Source organism: Myripristis murdjan, chromosome 6 (assembly GCF_902150065.1).
Source record: "Myripristis murdjan chromosome 6, fMyrMur1.1, whole genome shotgun sequence".
NCBI lineage: Eukaryota > Metazoa > Chordata > Actinopteri > Holocentriformes > Holocentridae > Myripristis > Myripristis murdjan.
The window spans coordinates 28219017-28241792 of NC_043985.1; the positions used below are offsets into that span (position 1 = coordinate 28219017).

At 43.3% G+C, this 22776-nt stretch overlaps 1 protein-coding gene across 1 annotated transcript; it reads left to right on the plus strand.

The window, feature by feature from the left end:
* Positions 1 to 1616: 1616 nt before the first annotated feature.
* LOC115360934 (protein arginine N-methyltransferase 8-B) lies at positions 1617 to 22771 on the plus strand. The gene is made up of 9 exons (XM_030054126.1): positions 1617 to 1724; positions 3225 to 3380; positions 8900 to 8963; positions 10440 to 10582; positions 11394 to 11481; positions 12767 to 12882; positions 15527 to 15677; positions 19383 to 19504; positions 20450 to 22771. Exons 1-9 carry the CDS (start codon positions 1644 to 1646, stop codon positions 20531 to 20533), a joined length of 1005 nt encoding a protein of 334 aa, XP_029909986.1. The 5' UTR covers positions 1617 to 1643; the 3' UTR covers positions 20534 to 22771.
* The last annotated feature ends 5 nt before the right edge of the window (positions 22772 to 22776 follow it).

A 22776-nucleotide genomic window follows, 5' to 3' on the forward strand; every position in this document is an offset into this window, starting at 1 on the left:
TTTTGTTCACGCAGTTTAAACACTTACTTTTGCACTACAATAATATTGCTGTTTATCTATATGTAGATGTTTCAGCTCTATAAGTCAACATATATCTGACTGACACAGGTCACCTTCTGTGTGAATGCACCGTGATGCTGTGCATGAATCAAAATCAGACTTTTGCAGACGCTTTCCACTCGACTTCCCAGCCAATGTCATTCCAACTCCACAGGAAACAGAGGACAAAGAGGACAAAGATAAAGATGATTCACATCTTAGAGGCGCAGATACCCAGGCAAAAGAAACAAGCAAAAGATACAGGAGAACAACTGACTCAAACAAGGAAAAATCAATGGCTCTGAAAGAAATCCAAGTCCAATTTAAAGTCTGGTAGATCAATGTGCCACAAAGGGCTCGTAAGTTACAGCAGGATTACTTTATGTGGGAGTTACTGTGAGGTTTTTTTTCTGTCTTACTGACTCTGTTACAGTTCAGCCGAGACAGACAAAATTAAAGGATAAATGACAAACCTGACTTGTGATTGATTTTTACAGAAAATGGTTTGGGCGATTAGACCCCCTCGTGAAACTGGGGTAGTGAACCCCATGAAGGCATCGGATGGTGGATTTGTCTCAATTCAGTCTAAACGCTGAGAGGACTGATGGATTTTCTGCACATGAACCATGGAGTTGAAAATGTCCCTCTTGAAAAACAGCATGGCTTCATCCCTAAAGTTGTACAAATGTTCTTCTTGTAGTCTTCTGGATTGAACTTTTGCTCAAGTTTCATTAGCTGTGCTGAGTCATGTGAATCTTCCCATTTTAAAATCCCTTTCAGATCAAATATTAATGCAGCATCACTATCGTTCAACGAAACACATCAAATATTTTTGTCCACGTTGTCAATTATTCAGCTGGAGTGAGAACGGATGCCAGGGTAGCACTTGGAATCGGCTAAGTACCAACCCCCGCCCCCCTTTCTGACTGGACCTTCCCATCAGGCCTCACAGGTGATAAACAGAGCATTATGGGAGTACCTCCTGTGCAGACGAGAGCTCTGTGCCTTCTGCTTCCTGTTGACAGACTGGCTGGCTTCATGTCAGCAGTCAGAGGATCCCAGTGAACTCACCAGACGGCTCCATGGGATAGCAGACTGACAGATGAACTGATAGACATGGGAGGAGATGAAAATAATAACGGCTGACAAATCTGAGCCAATCACTGTCAGAGAGCTGAATGCAAACTATTTCAATCCTTCTGATACTGTTGATGCGTTAGTTTGCAGGGGAGTATGTGTATTACCCATGATGCAATTATTTTTTCTGTTTTCTCTCTCAACTTTTGAGTGTAATACTGACAACAGCCCACTAGCCTCAGGCACAGTTCAGCAGTTCTTCCCTTCTTTCTTTCTCACTTCCTCCCCACCTCTCTCTCTCTCTCTCTCTCTCTCTCTCTCGCTCCCTCTCTCTCTTTTTCTCTCCATCTCCACCTCTCCAGCAACCACAGTCTCAGCCACAGCCAATCCGCATCATCCCGTCCCAGTCGGCGCAGCCCACTCCGCTGCCCAAGCCTGTGCCCTCCATCCACCATGCACCGCGGCCTCCGTGCCCGCCACACACACCCCACGCTGCGAGCCTCCCCAGCTGTCCTGGGCGGGGGAAGATGGCCAAGTTTCTCAACCCGGACGAGATGACGTCTCGGGACTACTACTTCGACTCGTATGCCCACTTTGGCATCCATGAGGTACAACAGTTGATACTTGCCATTTAAACGAGAACCAACCTGCTCCTAACTTCGGTATCTATTCTTGTCATGGATGGATAGAAAGATGCCTGTGAATATATCCCAGTGATGAATGAGCCTATATTATAAAAGCCCCAGGGCAGGCATATCCATTAAGGCATATTCATTATATTCGTTAACATCTGACCCAGAGTAACATGGATTTTCTCTGCCAGTTTCTTGCAATCAATGTCAGATAGGCTAGGCAAAAAATAAAAATAGATATAACCAATATAATATAAGGATTTGTTTTAGAGGGTGCAATTATATTTGAACTATCTGTGCTGTCAGTGAAGGAGGGTAATGACACTCTGTGGCTCTGTCCCTAATCTGGTTCAATGGTTTGGCCAACCAAAGGGCATCTGTATTAATCACTGCTGCCACCAGTCATGAGATCATCCTGTCCTCCTTCCCCACAGCGCTAAGTGTCTATTACATCTTCTATTGCTGTTTACCAACATTAGGACTATCATTAGCACGTTCACAAATTGAAAGTTTGGCCTGATGGTGGTTTAACAGCAAAGGTCATGTTGGTCATCAACATCAATAGGTTTCTTCCTCTAGGGATCATGAATGCACATTGCAAATCTGAAAACGTTTAAATAAAAGGTCTCCGAGTTGCCTTGCTCATTGCCAAAAGCTGGTGAAGGTTGGAGGCGGCAGTCAGGGCGAAGCCATAACATCCCTGACTTTTCATTTTGGGGATATAATTACATATATATTTACATGCAAATGAGGGACTTTCAGGGCCTCGACTGGGTTTCTTTCTTCAAAGGAAGCTGTCTTTCTTTCTGTCTTTCTTTCTTTCTTTCTTTCTTTCTTTCTTTCTTTCTTATTTCTTTCTTTCCTTATTTCTTTCTTTATGTCTGTCTTTCTCAGTTACAGTTCCACTATTTACACCATTCAAGACAGTGATTTAATCCTTCTACATGGTTACCTTTATCCTCAGAGATCAGCTGCATTGTAAAGAGGAGAGATGGAGAAAGGATTAGAGATAGTGTAAAGAGCAAGTTCTAAGTGCAACCTGCTAGATGGGTTTTGTTCTGTTATATTTTTGGAATGTAGGTCATGTGGATTTTTATCATTTCTGCTTTGTGAATATGCTTTACGCAAACATACGTGCACAGGTTAAGAGAGAGAGAGACGGAGAGAGAGACAAGGAGAGGCCAAGACTGAGCCTGAGGCTCACGGGGCTTATTCAGTAACACCAACGATGGTTTTTAATGTAGAGCCATGTGTCTGAGTTGGAATAGACTAAGATTACGGGGATTGCACGCGGCTGTTTGATATTTGTCACTGCTCCCTTGGTAGCCCAAACACAGATACTGCAGCAAATATTAAGCCCAGTGTCTAGGCAGCAGATACTGTTTTTTAATTCAACAACAAATTGTCATCCTCCTCAGAAGAAATCCACAATGCCGTCTCCTGCTGACATTACCTATTTGCCATGTTCTCCAACAGGAGATGTTGAAGGACGAAGTGAGGACGCTCACCTACAGGAACTCCATGTACCACAACAAGCACGTTTTCAAGGACAAAATCGTGTTGGATGTGGGGAGTGGGACTGGGATCCTGTCCATGTTCGCTGCCAAGGCAGGGGCAAAGCACGTGTATGGGGTAAGACATGCCGCCTCTCTCTGGAGTGTTATCATCCTGAACCATCAGGATCAAATCACTGTGCTGTGGAGCCTAGTCTGACGAGCTGCACACACAGGCTCTGTTTGTACTGTATGTAAGTGTGTGTGTGACTGTATCTCTTTGTATAAGCACGTACATGAATTTTTCAGTGTTTTTGTCAGACCCCTTGAACTTAGAGGCAAATTTTGTCTGACAGGCAGGTGATGAAAGTGTGTGGCCTTTCAGGCGCGTTGACAGACCAAGCCCTTGCTGTTTGGGAGCTCTCTTGTCTGTTGTTATGTTTTGGAGCAGAAGTAATTGTTACTCGGGGCATTTTTGAGAATACATGCTGGTTACAGACCACTAGCTCTGGATAACCATGTGGAACCTCTTTTGTATGGCTCCAGACAGCACACATTTGCTTTAGGGGAGGGATGATTAACTTACAATTGCTAAGGGACTTATCCTGAGTCACTAGTTTTATGTGTTTGTGTATGTGACTAAGCCTCGCTTCACATCTTTGTTTGAATCTCCTTTCTTCTGCCTTTCTCTCTCTCTTACTCTCTTATATAATTTCAGTTTACGTTTCATCTCACATTCATGTTACTACCCCTATACATGTGGCAGCATTTTATGAATGTAAGCAGGGTTGTGACCTTTCATCCCAGAATGCTGTCATCATGTTTGACTGTCGTGCTCTTCTTTGGAGCGACGGACCGGAGCCCTATACCTTTATCATTTTTCACTGCTGAAACCTCCGCATGAAAGATGAAGATCTGGGCTGTGGGCCAACTCTCTCAGGCTCAACACCATTCTGCCACTTGTACCTGTTCAAACAGAGAAGAAAAATGATTAACTTTATCTTGAATCCACAGAATACCGTAAGTCATCTCTGGTGCTAGATCCCAAATCTGATATCCTCCTGCTAGTGTAAAAATGTACAATTAACATTTTATCAGTGTTTGTCCTACTTTACACTTTTATTGCCACTTCCTGAGTGGCTCAATCCGTTTGTCACCTTCCTGAGGAGCAAAGATCATGGGTTTGAGTCTAAGCATGAGCATCCAAGTCACGACTGGTGACCTGTGCTGTTTCTTTGCCTTCTTTTTAATGCATGCTGGAATAGGCTCCAGCCCCCAAGACCACCATTAGGTATAAGCGGCTGTGGAAAATGGATGGATGGATGGGTTTACTGATGTGAAGACTCTGTAAAGCAGGTCCAGACTCTTAAACAGGCATCCAAGTAGTGCTGCATTCATTTACAGTTTCAGTTTAGTTAGTTTTACTGTTCTTCTATCCCAACTCAATTCCAACTCACAACTCACAGTTAAACAGCCCTGGCAGAGAAGAATAGTGCCACGACACTTAAGCAAACTTGGAAACCTGTCCTTACTCTGTCTCTAGAGAGTCGCCTCAGTGTGAGTCTACAGGGAGCACTACAGTGACAGTGACTATTCCTGACACCAGTGAGAGCTGGTATGGCAGAGTGTGAGGGGGTGTGTGCTACAAACACGCCTGGAGGCTTCGGTCTTCCCACTGAACTGTGGCTCTGATGGACACATGAGTAATGGCTGTCTCTTCTTCACAGAGCTGTGCAAAGAGACAAGGAATCATTGCCAATTAGAAGGCTGGTGTTGGCAGCCCTACGGCCACACACACACACACACACACACACACACACACACACACACACACAGGGATACAGACATGCATGTGTGTGCATGCACACCTGCTGCAACCCATTTGCTCACACAGTTAATGCAGCAGAGCTCTTGGTGGGCAGATGCATCACAATGTCCTTGGCTGGCAGATGACAGACACACAGACAGAGGGCTCTGGGCACTACCAGCAGCCCACTGACCAGCCCTCTATCAACAGGAGCAGGAAGACTCCAGGGAGACAGCACTAATGCTGAATCCTTGAATGGTGTTGTATGCTCAAAAGGGAAAGCAGGAGGAGCAGGAGTGCTCTGCAGAGGCAGAACTAACATTCAGTCTCTGCATGGTGTATGGAAATCTCAAGAAAGGCCTGGAAGAAGGTGTTATCATTCCAACAGCTGTGGGCTGTTTGTATATGTTAAAGGGGGCCTATTGTGCTTATCCTTGTGTGTGTATGTACACAGAGTATACTTCAAAACCTGACATCCAGATTGAAACAACTGTTTGCTCAGTGTTCCAGTGTCTGCAAAGGGACGCCACTATCACAACTCGAAATTAATGCGGCACCATGTACCTCATCGACGGTACAAAGATGCTACAGCAAGGGGGAGCCAAGGTCAGAGGGGAGATTTCATCATCACTCCGAGACTGGGTACCAAGCCCCAATAACAACTAAGTCCGACCTTAACACACTGGCAGCTGACCTGAAATTGAAGATCATATCGAAGCTGCAATACTGGAACTTCTCCCACTTGCCAAGGCTGAGAGACAAAAGCTGCTGACGATCCCTCACCTGTGCACATACAGTATGTTTGCATCACACTGAGACCATCACTGGTTGATATATGCAACAGCATCAGGGATCCTAGAGATGCTTGGCTACAAGATGAACAGCCATAAGGAGCAGTGCCTCCCCATGGAAGAGAAGGCTGGCACAGGCACTTAAGATCGAGTTAAAAAAAAGAAAGAAAGAGAATGAAAGAAAGAAAGAGCAGTGATATTAATCATGATATCCCTTAATTTATCCACCTCACAGATGGTTCACTGCTTACAGAGCATGCCTAATCAACTCCTGCAGTAGCTCTCATTTGTCCATGGGAGGCCCAGCTGGGTCTCTCTACCAACTCGGTCTGTCCTGTGTGTGAAGGTCCCAGCCTGGCCTTGGCCCTCATAATCGAGAGCACCAACAGTTCATTAAAGAGTCTTCCTCTTGAATGGGACCAGATGGATATCTTGCAGCTCAAATGCATTCACACACACCTGGCTCACACTCACAGGCTGCCTAACATCCCCGAGGTGAGCAGAACACAGTGTACAAACTGCGGTAAAAATCTATACACTGATGTTCCCTGCCTTCCTTTTATTTTTTTCTTACGAAGGCTACTCGCTTGAACTATCCAGAGATTATGTTGATGAATGAAGGACCTCTATTATGTTATACCATATTACGGCTGGCAGCTCAATAAATCAGCCTTGTAAGCCCTGCAGTGTGAATCTGCTTTCTATCGTCTCCAGGCTTCTGCATTGGAGGGCAGGCCAGGAGGTACAAAACACATAAAGCACTAGAGCTCAAGGCTCATGGAGAAAAGATAAAGAAACAGAGGGTGGTAGACAGAGAACGCTGCCAGAAAGTCAGGGAGTTTCAACAATGTGGCAGGGATGCTGCTGAGAGGAGAGAGCGATGTGGTGCAGGTATTGCGTGAGATGCTGATTTTAACAAAAGCTGAGCTATGTGACAAGTTGGGTTATGTGAGATTTCACACAGTGAATGCTCTCTCAGTGATTCAATGCTGAGTCATTCATGAAGGTTAGTGACAAAACATACAGAGCCGGTTGCACTTAAGCCGGCAACTAACCTGCACCTTCACCATTATCTCAAGTGAGAGGCTGTGGCAGTGGACGACGGAGGCAGACTGCTGGCCGACTCGATAAAGAGCACCCTCGCTGGATTTAAATGTGGTTTTGCAGCTTGTATCTGTCACCACGAAGCCTCCACAAGTATTACTGTCTACACATGGGCACGTACAAGCATAATGTCTGTGTCGTTTCAGCTTATTCAGCCAGAGCTTGAGATTGCTGTAGTGTGCAATGTTAAGTCCAGTTTCATTTCATGTTTTTTTTTTCTTGTTAAATCATAACCCCTTCCTGTTTCAGAGAATTCAAGAAAGTTGAAGGATCAGAATTTGCAGCTAGAAACTTACAGCTCTCAGGATTTTACAGTGAGTTTAGTTAATTATAAACACCTTTTGCCTACTCATCACTATCTTTTGAAACTGCTCATATACTGCTACTGTTTCACTTTGGCCTAAGATTAATAATTTTGTTCCACCATGTAAAGTTAATGCAGTTTTGGATGCTCGTATTTCAATTTCTACAGCTGAAATGACAATAAAGACGAATTTGACTTGACTTGGCTTGAAGGTAACCGGATGGGAATTAATCTTAACACCCTCAAGGTGCCCTGTGTCACTCTGTGCTTCCTGTAGTTTCAGGCCACTCCAGCTTCTTTCAATTTTCCTTTCCTGAGGGACCCTCCATCCCTCGCACTGTACTTGTCGCACTTGAAGGAGAGTTTGCCTCCTTTCATCTCATTGGATTCCTGTCAGTTAAGGTTGAAGAGAATCCGGAGAACTTCTCTACGTCGACAGCGATTGAGAAGACGCAGGGCACGAAAGGGCGCCAGGCTTTCAGTGGTTTTGTCTCAACACAAAACAGTTCAAACCGAGGCGTTCACCTTCTTCCTCTCAGCCTGCTGTCGGATGTCTCCGGATGGTGCATACTTTCTGTGAAGTGACGGCTCCTATATAGACCTTCACAGCACCGCTCAAAGGCACATTCTGTTGGGCCAGTTTGAGAGACAAAGATTAGGATTCAATTTGCACTTTTATATGGTCAGTGCCCTTGAAGCTGTTTTCATGCTGTCAGTGGACTTGAATCCACCACCGTATAGGCGATAACTGAAGCATAGCTACGTCTTCAGCTGTGAAGATAACGTTACTGTGAGCTTTATTGGGCAAAACCCTTGGGGAAGTCTAATTTGAAGTGTAATAATGTCCTAATTGACAATGCAGGAGACAAATTCCTTCACTGGAGTGGGAAGGCTGTCTACTTATGGGTATCAAGTGTGCACTGAATTTATGGTGGAGGCGGGAGCAAGAAAATAACACATTTTCCTCTTAGCATCAGAAAGCATCATCGTGTGACAGCATTTTGCGAAAAGCTTCATGTAGGTGCCAATTTGAAATGAATAGATCAGTGGAGCTGAATGGATGGGTCACCATACGTATATGTGTGTTGTTAGAGGAAAGAAGAAAGAAGGACAGCTCCACTTTCTAAATCAAAATTTGGGTTTTGAGGTATGGCTGATAATGATTAATGATTTTGAATATTTGATGTGCCTAATGTTGTGTTTGAAGCCACATTAGGGGTCACGTGAGAGGGCCAAGGTTATATGACGCAAAGGCAACTGAATTACGGGGAGGTGATGGAAAACATGTGGCTATATTGTTAAATACACTATTTTGATCAATTCATATTTTAGCCTTTTTTTCTCATAAAGCTTGACTATAAAAATTAATTTACAACCAGTTTTCATTCACCTTTTGTTGCTGTAAGTAGACAAATAGATATTTTTTGTGTCAACGGTATATCCGAAGAAGTTTGCATTAATCCAGTGTTTCTCATGGCATGGTGCAGGTGGTCGGCACACACACACTTACATCAGAGAAACTGAAATTGTTTTGAATATGCCTTAGAGCTGTATTGTATAACTGCATTGTATACAGCACATTCTATTGACATTATATTGCAGGATTATATTGCAGGTCTATATTCATGTATGCTTTCTGTTTCCTATGCCAGATTGAATGCTCCAGTATATCCGAGTACTCAGAGAGGATCATCAAGTCTAACCACCTGGACAGTGGTAAGAGCTGCAGCAGTTCCTCTTCTGCCCACTCCAATGTTACCGCACATTATCCTCGGTAAAAAAAAAAAAAAAAAAGAAAAAAAAAAGAAAAAAGAGAGAGAAAAGAGAGAGCTACAAGATGAGATGTGGCAGATATCAAGAGCTATGAGAAGAACGCGAAGGAGGGATATAATAGATTGTTGACGAGGAGCCAAGGGTGAAGACGGAGAACGAAAAGGATTCAAGGATGCCGTAGGAGGAGGAGGAGGAAAATGAGGAATGGTGCACCTGGAGGAGACAGTGCAGCGGGGTGGTCGTGCACGGCGCACACTGCAGGGTTTTAAATGGCTGTCTATATCCAACTTATGATGACCTTGCTCACCTCACACTGCTCTGACCATGCCTCATTTGTATTCATTGTTACCGGCATATTTACCGCGTACACACAGCATACATTTTGCGATAACATCCCCTGCAACTTTGCAAGCAAATTTACAGCCCGGGCCAATGCCAACGCGTCCACCAAATAATAGCTCCATAAAAAAACACTGTCAGCAAAATTCATACATATAAACCAATGAATATTAAGTACACTGAAATGATTGAGCGGGGAGTTAACGCTATGCTTTCTCTGTGTTTTGGCACATCAAGGACAGTGAATAAGCAGGAAGCAATCACTGGTTGGAGTAATGGGGTTCACATGTCATGCTGAGTGGCACTACCAGGGAAACTATTCAGTAACTTATCGCCATGGTGGAAAAAATGAGGCCGGTGTCAGCTAATCTCAGCTAATCAAAGCAGAGATCCGTTCCTTCTTTTGTAGACCCCAGCTGGGCTGATTTCCATAAAAACTCCATGGCTACTGTGGTGGCACATAATACATGAGAAGATGTCTAGCCACTTTGACTCTCTCTCTCTCTCACACACACACACACACACACACACACACGCTGAAGCTCACCATTCATGAATCTGCCCATTGTCCCTATATTACATATACAAAATGGTGTCACTGGCAAATTATAGCTCTTCCCTCCAGTTTCATTCTTGCGTGCAGTTATATATTAACACATTTACATTTTCTTTTTGTGTAGCGGATTCTGTGAATGTGTAAATGAGTCATATTCAAGCCTTTTAGCCATGTTTCTATTCTTCGCTGATTTCCATCAATCAGAGCTCTTTAGTTCTGGCGCTTTGTGGTTGCGTACTTGCATTGGGAAAGACTTGATTGTATATTCTCTCAGACAATGCTGAAGTCTTGCCACCTGGCAACTGCGTATGAATGTTTATATCCAAATATGTAGGTTGCGGTGGGTTTATCAGAGCTGACGTGTGTTTCCAAGAACATGTTACATGTCCCACAAACACACATATAGACATATTTTGAGCCTCATCGTTTGCGACGTTGGTGTACACGTTTTGTATGATGCGTGTTTCTTTTGCACATGCCAAAATATGTTGTATGTGATCTAAAAGCTCCGTTGTGCGTTGTAGTCATCACCATCTTCAAAGGCAAAGTGGAGGAGGTGGAGCTTCCTGTTGAGAAGGTGGATATCATCATCTCAGAGTGGATGGGCTACTGCCTCTTCTACGAATCCATGCTCAACACCGTCATCTTCGCCAGGGACAAGTGGCTGGTATGCAGTGTGTGTTTGTGTGTGTGTGTGTGTGTCTGTGTGTCTGTGCATGTGCGTGCATGTGTAACACTTGGGCACGAATATGTCACATCTGAAAAACAACCTTTTCATTTGTTTGAGCATCATATTTTATGCAAATTAACCTCGCCTGAAATGTCCTTGAGTTCCAACTATGAGTGTTAAAGCTTGTCATTAACATAATAAATCAGTCATGTAATAACAATTTGCGGTAATTAATCTCATACTCCTGAATTCTCCATTAACTCAATGCATCTTACTTCCTGCCAAAGTAAGAACTTTTATTATCTTATTCCAGTCAACGTAATATCTGTTACATTATTTGGATTTAATACATCAATTAAGGCTAAATTTGTCAGTTTTCAAAACAAAAGTCACTGAACCGATTATATGATATTAGCTATAATTCAATATAAATCTGTCATTCATTTACAGATTTGATGATTAAATATGGGGTCATATATATACAGAAAGTGTCTTTGGTGATTAATGTAAATGGATTCCACTTGAAAAAATATTAGCCTTTTTCTATAAAAGGCCCATTAAGGTAATAATTGTTACTTTAACAGGAAATAAGTTATTGCTTTAATAGTTGGTAAGTTTTATTCCATTAATGGGAAATGTATTGCTTTTTCATTGCACTAAATTGAACTTATTAAACTGCATTATAGTTTGAAGTGCATGTTATTTTTCAAACTGGATGAAAAGTCATGCATGGTGTAACTCACTGGATGTTCAGGATTAATTGCTGGCATTTTTTTTTTTTTTTTTTTCTGCTTCATCCGTCTAACAGAAACCGGGTGGATTAATGTTTCCTGACCGTGCCACTCTGTATGTGGTGGCCATCGAGGACAGGCAGTATAAAGACTTCAAAATACATTGTAAGTTCAGTGTGTGTGTTTATGCGTGTGTGTGTGTGTGTGTGTGAATGAGTGTAAGTATAACTTGACTCTTGATTTTGAAACTTTTCTGTCTCCTACTGTACTTGGTGTGCCGCTTCTCTTTCCCCTGGGATGGCTCTAACCTGGATTATGTTTCTGCTTTGTTAATGGACTGAGGATGTAGAGCAACATCAGCACCCTTGCAGTGCACCTACACACACACACACTCACACACACACACACACACAGAGCAGTGCTAACTGTTCAGCAGGCGCAACACTGGAGGCGATGATCGTTATGAAAAGTCGACAAGCCTCTCCATCTCAGCATCACCTCGTTCTAAACTCACCATGAGGAGTGTGGGCAGTTTTGCAGTCCTCGTTTCTGGACGCAAAGATTGAAAACGCAGCCAACACACTCAGAGTTATGTCAGTGCAGAACCTCAGTGACAACAGACACAGAAACAGAACAATAGCCCGTAGACCTCCCACATGCACACCCCCGCGCATCTGGGGAATTACACAATCACAATGCAGCAGACGAAATCCAGAGAAAGTCATACTGCACCGGCAATCTTCGCAGTGACATCCAGACTCTTGTAATTTTCTCTGCCGTGATGCCGTCAGTGGAGAGTTTACATGCGGCCAGACAGGAATGAGTGAGTCACATGCACAAACTGACCCCGAACTTCATTCTCTCCAGACAGATGTCCCTCGGTGACCTTCACATTTGAGCTGGAAATGGCCTTCGGAGCCACTCCAGTATTCTAAGAGCATCCTGTAGTCATTAGCGGCACTCTGGGCTGCACGCTGCCTTAGTGGAGTGGGCAGCCGGAAATGCAAATACAGTACATTACAAAAATCCCGGCGGGTTTGTGACCTGTTCATTATCAACAACTACCCGATACACTCAAGTAGTTCTGTCCTTATGGGTCACGATAGAGATGTTGGCTCACACAAGCTTTTACGGAGCTCCATGAATAATGCATGCTGTGCAATCACTTAGGCTACGGGCCAAAGAGAGGAGGAGGCCTGTGTTTACAAATCATATCCAAACATAATGCGACTTTTGTCTTTCAAGATGGATATCTGTGTAAATAAAGGCCCAGTAGTGCTTTTGTTAGCTGCTTCTTTGAAATATTCTGTATATATTTGCTTCTTTCGTGCTATGTCAAATGTCTCTCTCCTTTCACAAACTGAATAAAAACTTGGTCACAAAAAAAATAGCTTTCATATTTCATAACTTCCAATAGGCTGTATAAAACCGTGATTTATCTGTTCATCAGGGTGGGAGAACGTGTACGGGTTCGACATGACCTGCATCCGTAACGTGGCCATGAAGGAGCCGCTGGTGGACATAGTGGACCCCAAACAGGTGGTGACCAACTCCTGTCTGGTCAAGGTCGGTAAACTACGGATAATATTTTTTGTTTGATGGAGAGCCAGAGAATATGCATAGCCATTGAGCATTCAGAGATGCCGCTCGTGTACCACAAAGCTCGACGTGTCCATTGTAGGTGAATAATTTTAACCTGATAATGCTGCAACAATCAAACCAATAACTGTGCATTTATAATCAAACGGTGGTCTTTAAGTGACACAACAAATGATTAGCAGCAATTTCTGACTTAGCTCTGCAGAATTGAAAGCAGCAGGCATATGCAATGGGAATGAGTGACTATCCATGTTAGTTAGTCTGTCCCTCATTAACATCCATGCATAGATGCTGACATATCTGCAGTGGTGAAAATGAATGCACCACCATGCTGCACATAACCATCCAGAGCCATTCAGTATGTCATGAATAGGGCTTTGATGCGTGAGACCTGTGGCCGCCGGCCTGTCTGTTCCCCTCACAGTGTGAATGAGCCTGATCAGGTCTGTGCCATGCATGTCAATGGCACCCTGTCTAGACTTTCTGATTGTACTCCTTTGCGTGGCGACCTTCTTATCGCTGGTATTGATTGGACCATGCTGCCCTATCTCACCTCAGCACTGGTGAATACTGCCATGCGATCACACCTTGACTTTGATGTGTCCTCTTTTTTTCAAATGCTGCCGAGTTGCAGGGGCGCCCCTGTATTGGCATAAATTCAAATGCTTTTGGATATCAAAGCAAATAAGCAAAGAGATTATTCATGAGAGTCTGTTTTTGATATAGATTTTGATGGTGTTGGTGGGAATGTTGCCTGTCTTTGGATCTTATGAAGAAAGAATATTTTCGAAAATTATAAGCCGCTGACAAGCTTTGTTGCCTTTGACAGGATTACTGAGTGTACTCCAGTTTTTCAAGATGTATGAGCAGCCATTTTCATGTTCAGGACCCCCACGTTGACTTTCATTATAGAACCCCATGTGAAGTGACTTGAATATTGATAAATAAATTCAGAGTGATGATGAGATTAGATGAGCGAAGACAATGTTGAAATAATGATACAATCATTTTTGTAATCATAAAAATGGTAAAAATGTCAAGTGAATTAAATCACAGTGAAATGAAAGTAATCTTAATTTTGCTAAGGACCCCCTGGAAAGCCGTCAAGGACCCCTGGAGGTCCCAAAACCCCACTTTGAAAAACACAGAGGTAGTGCACATAGGACCTCATGTTATTGAACTTTAGCATGATTAAATGAAATGGTCAACAAATCTATTTCTGAGAAAGTTAAAATTTAACATTAGCAGTCGGTGTGGGAGTGGAACTAAAACTTTTACTGTTTTTAAACTGTTTTTAAAGGAGATGCAACATATTGCTGATTTAAACTTTGAAACGACACTTTGAGAAGTTTTAATTGCATGGCCAGAGTAAATATCTGGCAAAAGCTTTTATGGGAGGGATTGTTTTGTTAAGGATAGCAGGGGGAGACTGACTTTGATGTTATATTGTTTTTATTGCCAACAAATGTAAGCCATGTTCCCCCACAGCAAATCTGGCATCTGGCACCATCACCAGTCAACCCCTATATGAGCACTGAATAGTTATTAGCACAGATAGTGCATAAACAACATTATCCCATCTCCACCTACATGTTTACCCTGCAGCACAGGTTTTAGATGCACTGGATTCTCCCTCTACTGCACAGTAATGAAAGCTAACGTGATTTCCGTGTTGCCGCAGTGCTGTTCACACATGAGAGTAAATGGAGCTCTAGGACGGCATGTTCTTCTCCCCCTGTGGCCTAGCAGGATGATGAGGTATCAGATCCCCTATTAAACTGACTGGAACCAGCACGGTGCAGGGCTAGCACCTGGAGTCTGACAATGGTTAGGGCTCCCAGATGACGCCAGCCCCCCCTCTTCTCCTTGTTTTACCTACATGAGGGTTTCTGACCTCATCCCTAGTGATTACAAGGTTGTTGGCACAGTCCAGGTGGGGCTCAGTGGTAATCCTGCGTCTTTTTTGCAGGCTGAAGCTGTTTGTGTGTGTAAGGTGTGTAAGGTAGATTAGTCTAGTTTCACTATTGCATATCACATCGACTGCAGCATTTTGAGATGGATAGTCACAGGTAATGGTCAAAGTAGAGTCAGAATAAGCCTTTAGCTGGTAGATAACAATGGAAAATACAGATGAAAAGGGAGTGTGTGTGACACTGTAATGTAGATAAATTAGATAAATTAGATTGTGACACCATCAAACATCAGTATAGTTCAGACTGATTAGATAATCAGGTTTTCATGATATTTATTAGGACGCTTTTACATTTGGAGTTCTAATCATGCCCAGGAAGCGATGCGGTTCACATTTCCAGTAACAGCAACAGAGGTTAGTTTGAAATATATATAGGCTATGTGTATGAGGAACTGGGTGGTCAGCACGAGCAGCCAAAGCCACTGTGGCGGAAGACCACCACCCACAGAACCTCAACAGAAAATCCAAGGAGAAAGACACAGCAGGGCAGAAGTCAGTCAGTGCAGTCAGTAAAGTACAACAAAGTAACTGTAACTGCAAAAAACACCACAGCAACGACATGCAGATTACCACTTTAAGGATCTAAGTGACTACATGTTTTAGCAGATATCCTGATGTTTGGTTTCTCCTCTCCCGCAGGAGGTGGACATCTACACCGTGAAGACGGAGGACCTGTCATTCACCTCAGCCTTCTGCCTGCAGATCCAGAGGAACGACTACATCCACGCGCTGGTCACCTACTTCAACATCGAGTTCACAAAGTGTCACAAGAAGACTGGTTTCTCTACCGGTAACATGTCTTACTGTGCCTTGTGCATTAATAAAATGGAAGGGGACCTTGGCTGTGTGAGCATGCAATATAAGTGTGTGTGTGTGTGTGTGTGTGTGTGCCAGCTTTATGTAGTAATGATTTTTTAGTCATCAGAGCAATGATGATAATAATACTAATATGATACCTTATTGATCCATGTAGGAAAATATTCTTGTTTGCTTGTCCACCACCTCAAGGAAGTAAGTGCACAGATTCAGTTAGGTAAATAGCGCCCCCTGGAGGTGGTTGGGATTCATTGTCTTGTTCAAGGACACTTGGGTAGGGCAGATTCTTTGCCTATATGTGGTGGTCCTGTGAAATCAGGTCCTCCAGTTGCAGGATTGTCTCTGCACTCACTGTTCCACCCTGCTGCCTCGATGTGAATCCTGTAGTCTGAGACAGAATTAGGGCTGCACCTCATTTGCAGAATGTAGATATAAAAACTAAAATGGGCAACAGAAATCTCAAGCCAGACATTCATATTTCTCCGGTCCGGTAAGTTACATCCAAGCCCTGGAAGACCTGGTGTGGATTTATGCTCATAATTAGCTCTGGTAGCAGATTACTGCGGCCAGATTGGAGAGCTGAGGAGCCCGGCGGGGTCTTTACAGGTCATCAGGAGGTTGCTTTCACTCTGCCGTTCTCCCCCCCATGGTGCTCGGAGGAAACTTCATTCATAGACAAAAGGCCATTTGTTAATTAAGTCTGATGAGGCTTAAAGGGCCTGAACCTCAGCAGTAAACGTCACTTTAGTTGTAAATTAGAGCAGCTTACACCAGGCTGATTTGTATGATCCGGACAGAGCTGAGTTGGAGTGAATTTGCATAGCTTTTATTGAGTCAACATCTGGGTGTGACTGACCTCTAGTGGCGGCTTGATGAAATGAAAGTCATCCTTGATCAAAGACATTGTGTTAACATTTAGCATAAAAGGTAGTGAGACTGTTCATCTCTATAAAAGCCAAAATGGCTGTTATCTAACAATTGAATATCTTTGATTTAGCTGCTTATAGCATCATTGGGATCATGTGATATTTCCATCTAGAAAAGTTTTGACAATCCTCCCTCGACACTTCTCCTGCCCTTCCCGATTCTCTTCTATTGATTTGAGCTCATCTGTCAGGCTGAATTGCCAATGTCAAATCTGAAGACTGCAGCTCTGCCGAAACTCTGCGATACAGATCTTAACTTATGTATAAGGGCCTAGGTGTGCCATTGATTTCCCATGCAGTCCTGTAGGACAGCTGTGTCACACGGACGCAGACTCTCAGCCAAACAGAGAGAGCGGGGAGTAGAGGTCAAAGATTAGAATTCCTGCTGGTCAGTAGAAATGCCATCTCACCTATCGAATTAGCATAACAAACAGAGTTACCCTGTCAGTGTCCTCAGCGCCCATCAGCATGGCAGCAGCGCAGACCCAGAGCCGGGGATGTGGCGCTACCCCGCTGATCGCCAGGCCCTTTTATCTATGGATTCACAAAGAGCTTGTCTATAAAGGCAAAGCTACCAAGTTGCCGCGGGACAGCCGGCTGAAATTCGATTTAAGTGGTACTGACCTTTTGAATCTCAGCCAAGCGATCAGTTAATGGTCAAGTCTCTGGGGAACGCAGGCATTTGTTTTGGCACTGGGTGTCAGGTATCAGTTTTGTGCAGCTGGAACTACATTTCCAGGCAGGCACAAACACACATACACACACACACTCGCAGAAGATAGCGTGGTGCATTCAAAGTGAAATGGTAATGAGAGAAGACTGAGTCGAGCAGCAGTGGAGAGGTCAGTGCATGCAGTCACTGCTTGCCTTTTACTTCAGTGCTGACATCTTGAACTGAAGTGGAGCTCGCTGTGACATAAAGCTTGACAAAAGATTTTGGCAGTAAATTATTCAGCTCAGTGAGTATTGTGACCATGTGTCTCATCATGTTCTCCCTGCTCTCACTGCTCCCAGCGCCTGTCAAGGTAACACTTTTTGAGCACTTCTTAACCAGCTGAATTCATTGTTGACGGGGCCTGTGGCTTGCTTTTGTAGTTTGTTCATTTGTTTGCTCCTCCATCTGTCACACACAGTATCTCAAACACACTGATTGGATTTAAACTGATGCATTTCACCACTGTGTTAATCATCCAAAAATTGTACTGATTGGGTTCTGCATTTACAGGCCAACATAAGGTGGCACGTTTATAGTGACATGGTGGCTCAAGTTCGCTATTTTGGAAGCTAGCACCCACTTACAGGTTATCTTTCATTATCCTCAGACTTAGAAACCATCCTTTCACCAGTCACTTCAGTACTGAGCCTGATATCGACGTGCTGCAGGCTCCCACTCGGCTACCACAGCAGTCGGTGAGGCAATCATAAACGGCTTTGAAAAACTAAGGTAAGGTTGGTGTTTTGAAACAGGAAGCTTGATGTGTGCTCTCAGAATATTCTCCTTAAAAAGAGTTCGCAAACTGATTCTAAAATCAACAGAACTGCTCCATTTGGAAGAGAACTACTTTTTTTTTTTTCCACAAACCAAGCACTACCATTCAAAATATAAACTTCTGCGCCATAGCGAGACTGTGCAGAAGCAGCCAAAACAAGTGCCAAAAGAATACTGCTGTCTAAACCAATAACTACTGACAAAATGCTCAGTTTGCAAGACCTTTTTCAGGAGAACATTCTGAGATTGGAAAGAGTATACACTGACCTTCCAGTTTTGGAAAAGTTATCTTAGTTTTTTCAAAACCATTTACGATTGCCCCATTGACCACTGTTGTAGCCGCGCAGGAGCCTGCAGCACATCGATATCAGGATCAATACTGAAGCAGCTGGTGAAATGATGGTCTCTCAGTCTGAGAATGATGCCAGAAAATCTGTAAATAGGGGCCTGGGTTCCACAATAGAGAACTTGTCCTTTAATAACAAAAGGCTCCAGGTTTGATTCTCAGCCTGGGCCCTTTCTGTGTATAGACTTAGGATGTTTTATCTGAGTTTAGATAGGTTCTCCACTTTATTTGAAAGACATGCAGGTCAGTTGGATTGGAGACTTGAAATTGCCCTTGGGTAGGAGAGTGTGTGTCTGTCAATCTGCTTGCCTTGCACCACACAGGTGGAGCAAACATCCTCCTTCTGTCAGAGCAACTGAATCACTACCCATGTTTTGCCAGGGACTGAAGGGCCACCTCTTCGGGCTACACTTTCACCCTACTATACTGCATTTGCACCGATCTACATTGGATTGCCATACCTTTCCATTAACACCTTTACTCATAGAACAAAAAAAAATCTACAAATGCCATTTATTCCTATCGAAGGCTGACTAAGACTGATATGGTTTGTGTGGTTATTACTGACGAAATGCACTTACTGCATGTCCCTTTGGACAAAATCGTCTTCTAAACGACATATAAAAATGTAATGCTGGCCTTATGATAGACTGACAACTTGTACATGATGTCTTTATGCCCTCTGCCCAGTGTATCTTCAGGTATGTGCAACCTTGAGGAGGATTGCCCAAGCAGAGAAAAGAATGTATGCATCATCCATGTTGAATGACTTTTTTACTGCTGCCTTTATTCTTCATGGTCTTAACGGCGGAGATTCACTTCCAAAGTTAAAAGGTTAAACTGGTTTATGTTCATTCTGCAGGGATACTCATGTCAAGGGTTTCTTTTTGTATGTGTGTGTCGTCGTGTGTGTCCCAGCTCCTGATGCTCCATACACCCACTGGAAGCAGACGGTGTTTTATCTGGAAGACTACTTGACAGTTCGAAGAGGAGAGGAGATCGTCGGCAGCATTGCCATGAAGCCCAATGAGAAAAACATTGTGAGTGTGCTGCACAGTGCAGCGTGTTGTCTAATATTTATATTATCTCAGGAGTGTGTGGACTAGACGATGAGATAGCACAAAAAAAGCACTCAAGACCGGCTGCAAATTAAAGAAATACATGTACAGATTCACTGTGTAAAGTGCTAATGGCAGTGCAGAGTCAAAAAAAAAAAAAAAAGTTATCACAGAATGTTTTCACTTTCCTGTCTGGGTCAACACAGAGTCTCTTTTTCCATAAGGACTGCCATCGATTTCCTCTTACCTACTGTATACCCTATCTAAAAGAGGGCTAATTTCCTCCCCAGCCTTTCCACAGCAGATAGGATGTTTACTCCTCGGTGTTGGATAGAGGTCAAGCTGGCAGCAGCACTGTGACCTCCAGACTAACAACAACAGATTTTGTTGCTGACCTTGTCCTCTCCTCCCCCTCTGGGATGGAGAGGGAGACTTTGCTTTGATCCCCTGACATAAACAGCCTGTAATAGAGTACCAACGTTGAATGTCATGACATCCAGTTTCCCCCCATGCTCTGATGAAGGCCACTAGGCTGAAACTTTAGCATGTTTGTAGACTTGGCCAGAATAAACTCGTGAAACTGAGATTAGTCAACTTTTTCCTGAAGATCTGTGTGTGTGCTACCTTTCTTACTTCTAGGTATTCAACATTGGAAGTCTACAATTTTGATTTAGCACCACAAAAATATCTAACTCTGTGAATGTGTGACAGAGTACTCAGTCAACACCATGTTCAGCTGGCAGGTCAAAATGGAAAATCTGATGGAAGACTCTGTTTTCTCAGCTCTCCGTTCCTTCACAGAACTATTTCTTCTTCCTCTTTGCATTTTTCTTCCTCACTCAAATGTTTTGCTCAGTCATTGTCTCTCTTCCCTTCCTACTTCCTGATAAACACCTCTGTTTTTTTTTTCTCTCCAACGTGGTGCAGCGCGACTTGGACTTTACGTTCGAGCTGGATTTCAAAGGACAACTGTGTGAAGCCGCCATATCCCATGACTACAAGATGCGCTAAGTTGTGGCTGGGGCTGAAGGTGCCACACGCAGGGCGAACCCCCGAGCACTTAGAGGGAGGCAGAGGCACTCCTCTTGACCACAGACAAAATGGTGTGATGACAGAGGGGCAAATCTGAGGGAACAGACCAGGCCAGAGACAGATAGAGGGTTGGGACAGAAGACAGGCAGAGGTGGCCCCTCTGACGACATCAACATTGTCACCACAGTACATCTCTGAGGCAAGTTGTTGGGGCTGACTGTTAAACACTTCTGAATGTAACACTGACAACGTGAAATCAAGAATGTTTTGTAGTCTTAATGAATGTCGTTGATTATTGATATATATGTGAGATGGAGTGATGTGCCAGTTTAAGTTTTCCCCATTCATTGGACTTTAGATATACGGACATTTGGCATTTCGTAAGTTATACAATAGAGACCACCAAATGAAGTGATTTTGTTTCCGCTGTTTTCGTTGCCATCTGGGTAGTTATTAAATTTGTCACTGTTCATGTCATATTTTGTGTTGTAGGGAATGATTATCAGTGAAGCGATTTAATTTGTAGTTGCGTCAGTTCATTTCCACAATGGTGGAAAGCCGCAGTAACTGAACAACAAATCAGCCAAGGAAAAATCTGTGTAGGTACTGTATCTGTGTAATGTGAAAGGTAATGTGTGTTTGCAATTTGTCAGTGTACTAGTAGCTTTCTGTGAGTGTGCAGTAGACGGTGTGGAAGCACAGCTTGGACTCCAACGTGTGCCCTGTGCTCTCAGTTTGAGCTGTGATGTTGACATGCCAATTACATATCTTTCCCATTTTAAATGCCTTGACTCGGTGCCCAAGTGTACCTGATACTTTTCCGCACTGCTGTATTTTGCTCATGTTTCCTATTGTTCCTTATACAGAAACTAGCCACCCTTCTTTGTCCTTTTACTAGTTTGAGGTTAGCTATTAACTTAATTAAACAGTAGCTAAAAGTCTGAAACTTTTGAAGTCTGTGTCTAGTCTAGTCTAATCCATGTCCAGTAACTCTAGCCCTTAATGCCGCCCAAATTCCTTGGTAAGCAGGTCTGACGTCTGTGCTCTTTGAACAGCTTTGCTTGTGAGCTTTGGTTAGCCAGTCGCCGGCTCCATTCACGATCTAAAAGAGCACTCCAAAGAAGAGTCAATACAATCAAGACGACGACCTGCGAAATCCCCAGTCCCAATGCCTTGGCTTTAGCCCACAGGAGATTTTAGCATGGCTATGCAGGATCCTTGGTGAGATCTGGAGTGTGTGGAAATCACTGCACACACTCGGTCCATGGGGACTTAATGTAGTGTGTTGAAGCTGATGAAAACAATGACAATACTATCGTTCCACTTCACCTGTGCTCTTACTGAGGTCATTGCCAAGGGTATCCCTCCTCCACTGAAGATGTGAGGATATCTGAGATCTGGGCAAAGACGATCTAAAAAAATAAAAGTTTCAAAGACTTTGTGAAGCCTCACAGTGTTCAACTTTCCGAGCATTTGAAAAGCCTCAAACGTGAAAATGCACCATCAAAGGAAAAATACATCAAGTGCATTTAAAGTTTTTCAAATACTTGAAGCCATTTAGAAATACGTCACCTTGCTCAGATCATAACCGCCCTCATCCGCCATCCCCGACACACTCACACACACTTGCCTCCTCTCCCATGTCTCCTACACTGCACTGACTCCCTGATTCATCTTCTCAGGCCTGAAACCAAAATGTGCAGGATGGGGGACTTGGAAGCGATGGTGGATTAGAGCAACATTTTTCATAATTTATAAGGCATGCAAACAAATGCTTACAACAATCGACAAAGTGTGCAGTGTCAAACTAAGTGTGAGCATATTGTTTGTCTCTGCCCACTTCTTCTTTGATCATGTGTGTTTTACAGAGTGTCAGTTGGTACAAATAGGCAATACAATGCAAAGACTTATTGCTTATGATTAAAATCAATCACTAATAATAAAACATGTTATTTAATTAGCAGGAATAAATGCTTGTGTTGAAAGAAACTTTATAGTATCCTTGGCGTCTGGCCATAGCATTTCTCAAAGTATTGCTGATTAAACATTTGGCTGCTCTGACCAAACACAAATCTAGACTGCCATATAGATTGTTAAGAATGAAAACTGGCATGTTAATTCCACAATGTATTATTATTATTGTTTAACATATCAAATATGTTGATTCACATGTCATGTCAACATAAAAGCTGAATAAATGACAATGCCCAAACTTGAGCACC

What these genes read in the sequence shown, in the direction of transcription:
- LOC115360934 (XM_030054126.1), top strand. Translation starts at nt 1,644, where the DNA reads ATGGCCAAGTTTCTCAACCCGGACGAGATGACGTCTCGGGACTACTAC. An exon ending in CCCACTTTGGCATCCATGAG is followed by an intron (nt 1,725 to 3,224) that starts GTACAACAGTTG and finishes GTTCTCCAACAG; the next exon opens with GAGATGTTGAAGGACGAAGT. An exon ending in TCGCCAGGGACAAGTGGCTG is followed by an intron (nt 10,583 to 11,393) that starts GTATGCAGTGTG and finishes TCCGTCTAACAG; the next exon opens with AAACCGGGTGGATTAATGTT.